We start from the raw sequence: 10,230 nt of genomic DNA on the forward strand, positions 1-10,230 counted from the left end.
TTATATTTAAAGAAAGACTTGAAAGGTTATGTCAGATTTTAATTATTTTTTCCTTGTAGGTACCCATTACTCTAAGCTTTTTCACAGAAATCAACCGCGAGTGTTTTTGAGTTGTAATTCGAAAGATATCACCGAAAAAACAAATCCGTTCCATGGGTCCCGCACCTCCCCTAGCCTATGGCGTTTTGAACGTTTCGAATATTTCTTTATTCATTTTTAACATCTATTGGAAATCTATTGATCATATTGATGTTGAAAATGCATAAAGATATATTTGAAATGTTCAAAACACTACCTACCTTTGTGTGGGCTTTGCTATTCTTACTACGTGTCATGCAATCTTTTAATTAGTTCTCTCGTTCCCCATTTTACATACCTGTTTCGCCTGGCGGTCCAGCTGGGCCCTGTTATAAATCAAACATACACCTTAAAAACTATACAGGAATAAACAGGTCGGTTTACCTATTATACTTCGTTTCAGGCCAACTTACCATTATCGTTCGTCCGGCCTTGTGATAAATTATCGTTAACCCTTATCGAAGTACTTTCAGCCTATTATTTTATTTAAACATAATTAAGTCATCGTGCTTTTTATCTTAACATTTTGTCTAAATATATATGGTGTTTTTTTCTACTGGTAAATTGACCCACGTTAGTTAGCCTGTTTGACAGCAGTCGTAGCGTTCACTGGTTTTATCTGTTAAATATAAAGAAAATTCAACCAAATATATTTTCGACCATAGTTCATAAGATTGTGCAAATGTTAAGTTCTCAGTAAACCAATGTGCAGTTTTGCACTTAAAATTCCCCGCCCCTCTAAGTTCATTGGGCCCATCCTAACTTTCTTTTGTTAAAGACGTTGCTTTAAAATATAATTAATTGTTAGCAAGTAAGCTAACAGACTTACTTCAGATCCGCGCTTTCCTGGGGCACCAGTGTCCCCCTTCGGTCCAGTAAATGGAACCGCGTCTGCTTCCTAAAATAGAACCAGCCAACGATATCATGTTAAACCGTAAATAGATGCATTAATTTATTTTACATTATATTTCTACAGTATATTGAAGCAAGTGGCTACTTTTAGGAACTTGATCAATGTACAATTAATACATCTAGGCTAATCTTTATGTAAAAACAGAAAAATAAAGAATAAACGAGACTTTAAAGATAATATACACTTTCTGCTTGTTTATGGTCTGCAAAGAATATGATAAGACGACATATATCTTTAATAAATTAACAAAACTGACGCCTAACAGAGGCGGCAAGATACATCAGTATCATGTTTTTTTTTGTATTTCTTTCGTAATACAACATAAATGTAACCATTTTAAATTATACATTAATGTTGCTCAACATTTTATCGCGGCCAACCCATATCTTCGTATTTCTCCCACTGTTATGTCCATTTTTTTTTAAATCTCGCTCGGGACCAATCTCAATAAATCTAACCTGTTAAGTGGGCTACTAAGTCGGCAACCCAACCAAATTAAATGGCCATCCAATTTTAGGCCTCAACGCATAGATTGAGAAACACGGTATCACGATTGCAGATCTTATATAATTAAAACAAATATATTAATAAAGTATGTTTTGGTTAGCAAATGAGCTCTGTTACTGAGACTTGACTTTGTTGTAAACGAGTTTAAGGGTTACTGCGATCAAAAAAGTTTTTCTATTACTTACGTCTCTACAAGAACAAGAGCATTTTCCGAAGTCCAAAAGATGACCTTGAGAACCATGAAGGATGAACAGAACGACACAGACGCGCAGCATTACACTTTTACTTTCCATCTTAAAAATATTTTTACAAAAACCAATAACTGTCCTAAATAACCACCTATAAACTAGTGTATCATACAGTTGTGCCTGATTTTATTGAATTCTGTCCCTATTTAATGCTCACTGCCGAAATCGAAATAACCTCGAGGCTTATAAATCACCTAGTATTTCATGTAACCGCGTCGCATATAAACCTATCGTTTTTGAGGCACTGGTTGGCGTGGTAAAAGTAAACATTACCCTTTATAAAATTTCAAAAGTATTTTCGTTTTTTGCTTGGTTTTAATGACAATATCATGTATAAGATGAAAAGAGTTCGACAACCTAAAATATCGTCACGAAATTAGGTAATAATTTGACAACATGAAACAAGTAACTTACAGCATACCTGCTGTTTCTAGTCGAACTTGTTTTATTGTTAAACTAAAATTGTGTTTAATGCATTCTGAATAACAACACTTTATAAAACTAGAAAGTCAAGCGATAATTTTTTGCACAAAAAATTGCATAAAATTTCCCATGACGTCTTAAATCAGTTATATGTATTCAAAATGGATGAAACGTTTATGTACGTAAGTTTAAACATACCACAAAAAAGTTGACAGTCGTTTATTAACTAAATGTAGAATGTGACATATCAAACAAACCTAATTTGGCGAAAGGGTAACTACAAAATACTAACTACAAATAACATCATAACATTACCTACCCGAATCCTTGTGTTACATTTACGTTTTGCTTAAAGTAAAAAAAATGGCATAGGTTAAATCATACATGTTCGCCAGCTATCGGGTCGTACAAACAAACTATAGCAACTGTGGAACGTGAATGATTTAATCGGTTTAACAGCTAGTCAACTTCGAAACCGAAAAACAATGTTTTCCTAAGGTGGCAAGAATTGCTGTATTGCGTATGCCAGCAACAAAAAACACGACAGCGAAACTCATGATTTATTTGGAATAATCACCGAAACCGTAAAATTACCACCAGTTAAGAAACCGAAAAAAACATAAATTAGATCACCTTTCCTCATTTTCGACATTAGCATTGCCGGGGATTATGCTTCATATTAATGTTGAATAGGCAGAATGCGAAATTTGTATGACTTTTATTTCCGCCCTGGGGCTGTTAGACACGGTGTGCGTTGTAACAAAGTTGTGATTTGAAACTGTGGCTAACCGGCGGCTATTTTCATCGTAAATACGTAAGGTAAGTATAATAATTATATCTGTACAAAGACACTGACGTAACTTCGAATGTTTTTTATGTTTTACATAATAAACGATTGTTGTGTAATGCTGCTGTTTTGTAACTGATTTAAATGTACGAAAACCAAAGTGTTTCTTGACTTGGGCAGATCATAGTTGGTGTGTATTTCTGTTACTTGTTAATGTTGTTTTCTTTAACGCCCATTCGTTTTCTGAATAAAAATCCGCGCTCGGGGAAATAACGTGTGTCTTTCACTATGTTTATATATTGAGCTAATAACGCGCCTGACGCCTATAAGCGGTCCCAAGCTACGCCATTAAGTATCGGGCGACGTAACAGGAACAATTACCTACGATCGGCAGGTATATTTTTTCAGTATAGCAATTGCATAAATCATAAACGAACGCTTTTATACTTTTTATAATAAGTCATCTGAAAAACGGAGTTTAGTACATAGCAAGAGTAACCGTCCTTATGCACATTCTTATATGTGCATGATAATTTAATTGTCAAGGTTCTCAATCAGGCGCTGTAAGCGCGTTCATGACAAATACCTCTGATGCATCACTGTTTTTAAGCACTTTTTTGAAAAAGCGCGACCATGGTCGAACTAGTTTATTTCGAAGTCACGGCAAGAGCAATGAATTTCAATAATTGAGCGTTAGTTTTTTAAGACAAGACATTTAATACGTGAGTCGTAAACCCTTCATCGTGAAATTACGACAAGTTGTTTTGGTTTATTTTGCAAACGCTAACAAAAACTAAAAAGGTACATTACAAATCGCGTCAAAGCGTCAAAGGCCGTCTTATTTGGTTAAATTATACGAGCTGAACCGCAACTTTTAAAATGCTAAAAGCCGAAACCGGAACTGAACGGGATTCCGAAAAAATACTTGAACCCGAACCGAATTTGAACCGCAAAAGTCAAACGATTCGACTCCCTGTGTAAAACACTTGATCAGCAAAAAAGGGGACATTTGCGATCGAAAAACTGTGTCACTGCACGATAAGTAATTTGTAAAGTATCTAGTAGAAGAAGACAAGTGTATAGTTGAAAGGTTCGGTCCGCTGCTACAGCATTCCAAGTTTAAAACGGGCGGTAAAATAATACTTCGGTCAATTTTTAGGAAATACAAGGGCGCGCTTATTTTGGTTTGTAAATTTTATCTTTATATATTCAGTTTGGCTTCAGGGCCACAAAATGAGAAACCGCATGGTATGAAACGTAAAAATATGGATTTTTTATGCAGTTATACTTGCCTACTAGTGAAACCAATGTAAAATTTATGTTTTATAAAAACGTAAAAAAATCACCTAGAAATCTTTAGCGTTCCCTGATTGAACCTGTCCACAGTAAAGGTGAAAATAGCATTGCGAAACATCATGGCTTTTATTCCGCTCTGCGGGGCTGTAATGGCGAAGGTTAAACATATTGCAATATACTTGATTAGCAAGAAAGGGAACATTTGCGAACAAACATTGTGCACTAAAAATGGATGTCCGATATTTCGCATTTTATTGCAAATCTAATTCCCAATAATTTGGGCATTTTATTTCTGACATCATATCTACGGTCATAAAAGCAAAACAGATTTCCTGAAAAACATTTTGAGATAGAAACACTGTGTCAGATTGCAAACCAAGACAACATGCACAAATCAATTGTAATGGGACCACCACCTACACCACCATAGAATCGTTCGAGAAGCCAAACTACCACCATAAGGGCATCGGCTCCAATACGAAATTATAGGACATTTTTAGTACTAAACAAGAAACCAATTGGAAAGTATGTTTTAAGACAGGGGTCGGCAAACTTTTTCTAGTCGCGGGCCGAAACCAAACTTGAAAAGGTCTCTGCGGGCCGCACAAAATTATAACTAAGAATTGTGTTATTAAAATGTTATAACAACTGTGAATCAGGCAGGCCTTGGGAATTTTTTGCACTTAAAATCGTTTTTAATTCCATTTACAGAGGTAGTAAAGTGTTGACGCAAAGCGAATTAAAAGTGTAATAAAACTACTTTGAGGGATCTAACATTTAAAGTTAATCTAGCTCAGAGTTTGTTAACTGTTTTAAGTTAAGGCACACCTGGCGAGCGAAGCGAGCGCGATTTTTTTGGTATAGCCGTATTTCTTTTAAATTTTGGGCAATTTTTCATTACATTGCCGAAAATAGAAAAATGTTAAAAAATATATATCCAATATTTTTTTGATACTTTTTCCCATTTTACGCTACGCACTTGGCGGCTTCCATAGCGCAACGGTAAAGAATCGCTGATCTAATTGACAAGGCAGCATCAAAACGTAAACAAACCGGACGTAGAAAAACATTTGCGCTAAGCGCGAAAATTTTTCGCAATTACGTTGTTATAATAGTCATAAAGTATGTAAAATAAACTCGTGTCTAATTTGTCAAAGAGGCGGCGGGCCGGATGAATTACATCGGCGGGCCGGATCCGGGCCGTAGGTTGCCGACCCCTGTTTTAGGAGAATATGCAGTGTACTGTGAAAGTTATACCCGATTCACCGCTATTCAAACTTACAAAAACAGAAAAACAAAACAGTGTCGTCAAACACATTTTGCGTAATGACATGAACATAAGCTGATCAACAGTGTCGGTTAATCCGTAATGCTGAGCAGTGCGTCGGGCAACAGGAATGGTAGGCCTATTAATAACTAAAAACCACACACCCGGGTAGCAGTGGAAACATTATTCTTGTTGCTGGACACATTTAACTTAGGCAAACAAATATCAACAGTATTGACAACGATAACAAAAGGAACAAAAAGAACAATGGCATGTATCCGTCGGTCAGGTATATGCAGAATGGCAAATTTGTACAGCTTTCATACTTTTTATACTGACGCCGTATAGTACTGTGGTCTAATTTTAAGTAAAGCATTCGAAATAAAAGGGCGAGTGTATAAATTAAAGTGACGAGTGAATTTACAGAAGAAAATGTCGCGAACAATTAAAGATCGAGTCGTGAACTTGTACAATAATCATAAATACGATGGGATTTTACCAAATAAACGCGTTTAGCTGCAAAGGAAAACATTTAAACCCAAGTCGCAAACTTTATATTAGGTAGTTAAAAAGTAAATCGCCAGAAAGCTGAATTTCGCGGGGATCGCAGAAACAATAAGTTGCAAAACACTGATAAAGACAAAATCTGGTAACCGATTTGGTGACGCAAACAGACTTCTTTGGTTAATTAGTATGACACAGCGCACGCATAATTTGGTTGTAAAACGATGTCTTTATACATTCAGCTTAGACGCAATAATTGTACGACCACAGAATGGAGAGAAAACGCAAATGTGACCCCAAGTAATCAGTGTGACATTAAGCGTTTACATGATGTCAGTGTTGTCATCAAAAAACGCTACTGTACTCCAAGTAATCAGTGTGACATTAAAGAAACCGACGCAACTGTACTCCTAGTAGTCGGTGTGACTTCTTCCCCTCGAGTTGAACTGCTTTCGCTTTTGCGACGGGTTGGGCGTGGTGGGGGCGGAACGGTTAAGGTCAGGCGACGATTGAGAAACGGAAATGCTGGACACTGAGGAACGGTTGCTGCCGCCTAATGTGCTACCGGCGTAACCCGATTCACCGTCGCTGTGAAAATTATTGGAAAGGGTTATAACTAGGGCGAATATTTTTGACCTAAAAAATAGGAAATTTTGACCTGAAAAATTAAAATTTTAACAAATTTTAACCTAAATATAATTTATTTTGACAAAGAATACATTGATTTAAATGAGCTAGGCGACATTAATCACGCGTTTTTTATACCGTATATTGCTCTTAATAAAGATATAATACGGTTAAAATGACTTTGAACACAAATCAAAACTATTTTTTTTTAAATTGAACGATAAATTTCAAAACAACTTAACGACGAATTTCAAAAAGCTGACTAAATATTTTTTTTAATTTTGTAAACGATGTATGTTCATTTTTATTTGATTTTGAATTTTGACCCGTGTAAATTTTGACAAAATTTTGACTTTTTTTAACAAGCCAAAAATATTCGCCCTAGTTACAACTTATAACAGTTGTTCTTGGACTTTTTGTTTCGTTACCACTAAGATATTAATGGATATGTAAATATCAACTGAAAGTTTAAGTGTTGACCAGCCTAGTATAAGTGTTGTGAAGGTTAACAGCTGTTGAAAACAGTTGTTGAAAAGGCTTAGAGAAGTGGTTATTAGACAAAAAATCGGTTACCCCTAAGATAATACCAACTGCAAGTAAAAGTTTGAACAGAAATTGATGTTAAGAAACACAAGATTTGCGTAGTAGGCTAATCAGAATTGTAATTTTCAATAAAAAATCACTAATTAAAATACTGATAAATAGTTGCTTACAAGTGGCCACGATAGCATCCTTTATGAACTCTAACATAACCACGATAAAAAAAGCTATCCCTTTGTGGTAAATCACATTTTAAGAAGCTGCAGGTTAGATGAAACCCTTATGCTATTGCTTGGTTTGAAATTACACTGGGTGTTGTTGAAAGACGAAAAAACACTAGGTAAGCAGCTTAGAATTTTAACGCAATCAAGTAAGGGTAGTGTGACAAACGATCAACTGTACTTGTGACTTAACGTTTTTGTTAAGCGAATAGGCGTGTTTAGAAGAAACCTCTGTTTAAAATGCGTCCTGCTGCTGAAGTCCGCAACAGACCACTTAATCCTAACGCAGTCGTTAAATTGTCAATATCAATGTAGTGCAGTTAGTTAGTAGGCTACGGTGGTCATTTTCCCTGTGTTGACTTATATTCTGAAAAAAGCATTCCTGCGGTGAGATTTAAACTTTTGCCATAGACGACACATTAAGCCACGCAGGCGCAGGGTTGACGAAAACTGGTAATTTATACTAATGTTCCCTGTTGAATACTGGCCGTACTCCATAGGAGTAAAACAACCAGACCAGATTAAGCAACCGAATATTTATACATAACTATGCTAAGTGTCATAACTTACTCGAAGGAAACAATGCTGATGCTTGGTCTTTCTCCTTTGTGCTTCTTGCTCTTTTTCTTTGTCATTTTCTTATCCTTTGAGTTTGACTGCAGAAATGTACAATAAATTAAAAAAAGTTTATTTTCGGTAGGTTCCTTGAGATATTAGAATATTAACGTTGACGTGATAATGAGAAAATTGGATAGTTTAATTTTAAGAGTCAGTGAGAATCAAAATGTTCAAAATGTTACCATACTTCTGCATGGGTTTTGATATGTTTGTACGAAAAATGTAGTATTTTAATAGATTGCTTTCTCCAGCTTACCAATTCTCATATCGTTACAGTTAGGTTTTACATTTTTCTACTAGATAGGCCGATATGTTAATTTTGATCGTACCTTGTGACATAACATTTAATAAAAACGTCGGGACAACAATTATAATCTATAATTGCCAGTGAATAAACATAAAAATTCAAAATAAACGTTTTTAATCATCAACCAGTAATCATGTAAAAATCACGGATTTTTCGCAAGAGGGTAAGACATTTTCCAGTCAAATCACGGAGAAATTTAAAATAAAAAAAGATATAGAACATAAACATAAGTGTTACCGATAAACATGCCGATGGGATGGGATTTAATATATAAGCTGAACTATCGCTATGTAAATCAAGCCCTTGTGTACTTGCTTTATCGCAAGTGATTTTTTTCTGTGTCATTTTACCAAGGCGCACAGCTAACGTTCGGCCTTCAGGTGGCTGGTTATGGGGTTGACACCAGAGACCTAATACTAATTGTACCATTCTTAATTAAAAATGGAAAAAAAAGCTTTCATCGAAAGTCGTTTATACTGCTCATTTTTTTGACAAATATAAAAGAAAAAAATCTTTTTTTAAACTTCTTTGCGAAAATTAGCTTTCTTCTCCCAGTGTGAAAGTTAAGCAGTGGTGACACCAACAGACAAAAATTATCTTCTAACCGCTTTTAGAAAGTTTTTTTTAGAAGTTTGTGAGTTATGTTTTATTTTAAACTAATCATTCCTCGCACTAGTAAAGCGCCGTCTGTAGAGTATAAACCAAGGAAGTAAAAGGGAAGAAAGGAAAGTGGTAGTGAAGGAAGGGGTTTCGTTTTCATGCGTGCAAATCGTTAGCAGACCACGATTGTTCGATTACGTTTTTCCCAGCATTGCAAGTGATCAGTTTCACAACGTAAGGAAAACAGGTGAAGGAAAGTAATCCGAACACTGCAACCGCTTTCGATTTAACCGACCCCTCTCCTGTCTGGACTAGGACTACCGTCCTGCGGTACCTTCGACAAATCTTCAGTGGATTTTGACACTAGAGGGCCAATAGAGCCGAAACCGCCGCTAATGGCGGCAGAGAGTCGATCAGGGTTACGTACCGAGCCAAGACGGGGTCGGAGACCGGCAGCAAAATCTGAAAAAATAGGTTCACATAAAAAAATAAAAAAAAGCATTTTGTTTTGGGCTAGTAAAACAAATTCAACAAAAAAATATTACAAGGTTAAAAAGGTGTATTAACTCGGCTTTTAAGTTGAATATATAAAGCTACTTTACATTGACAATTCAGGAAACCTGTAAGCGTGTATGAGTTAAATAAGCTCACTGTTATAAAACACTTAGAATAGCGTCTACGTTTCTCACCTTTAATTGGCCCTTCGCTACCAAACAGGAGCTCTGCAAAAACAGGTAACTGTTAACCTTCATATTTTGATCAATATTTAAAAAAAGTTACGCGGGTAGCGCAATTTACACACTAAACGTCTGCGTTAGTTTGGAATGCGGACGAAAACTTTTTTTGGCAAAGTTATTAGGTAAACTTAGCAGATAAGTCTTTAAAAGCTTGATAATAAATTGCAAAGCGAAAAAGGTCGAGTAAATCGACAGCATCTTGATTAAGACGTTTCGATACGAGCTTCTATCATCTTCAGTTAATGTGCTGAAGATGCTGAAACGTATTTAACTGAAGATGATACAAGCTCGTATCGAAACGTCTTATTCAAGATGCTGTCGATTTACTCGACCTTTTTGGCTTGGCAATTTATTATCAAGTCTTTAAAAATATTGTAATTTCTCAACTGCAAAATAACGTTAGATCTAAAACGGACTTTATGCGGACACCGTGTAATTGTAAAGTATAGGCAATCGTTAATATGCATTATGCAGGTCAACTTTAGCTGTTAGTATTCAACATTAGTAACTTCATTAAATGCCGTTTTGCATTTCTATATCGAAAAACCACGAACTAT

The 10,230-nt window shown here is 35.7% G+C and overlaps 1 protein-coding gene across 1 annotated transcript; it reads right to left on the reverse strand.

Annotated features, from left to right (window-relative positions):
- Positions 1-5,741: 5,741 nt before the first annotated feature.
- LOC146161177 (uncharacterized) lies at positions 5,742-9,226 on the reverse strand. The gene is made up of 2 exons (XM_083384250.1): positions 7,982-9,226; positions 5,742-6,611 (listed from the first exon to the last, which is right to left on the reverse strand). The coding sequence occupies exons 1-2, from the start codon at positions 8,044-8,046 to the stop codon at positions 6,434-6,436; spliced, it is 243 nt and encodes an 80-aa protein (XP_083240376.1). The 5' UTR covers positions 8,047-9,226; the 3' UTR covers positions 5,742-6,433.
- Between the last annotated feature and the right edge of the window lie 1,004 nt (positions 9,227-10,230).

The sequence above is a fragment of the Ascidiella aspersa genome, chromosome 3 (assembly GCF_963924565.1).
Source record: "Ascidiella aspersa chromosome 3, kaAscAspe10.2, whole genome shotgun sequence".
Classification (NCBI taxonomy): Eukaryota; Metazoa; Chordata; class Ascidiacea; order Phlebobranchia; family Ascidiidae; genus Ascidiella; species Ascidiella aspersa.

Bases quoted from the DNA above. Each gene is read 5' to 3' on its own strand.
- LOC146161177 (XM_083384250.1), bottom strand. From the start codon at position 8,046: ATGACAAAGAAAAAGAGCAAGAAGCACAAAGGAGAAAGACCAAGCATC. The intron at 6,612-7,981 runs GTAAGTTATGAC...TAATTTTCACAG, and splicing joins ATCAGCATTGTTTCCTTCGA to CGACGGTGAATCGGGTTACG.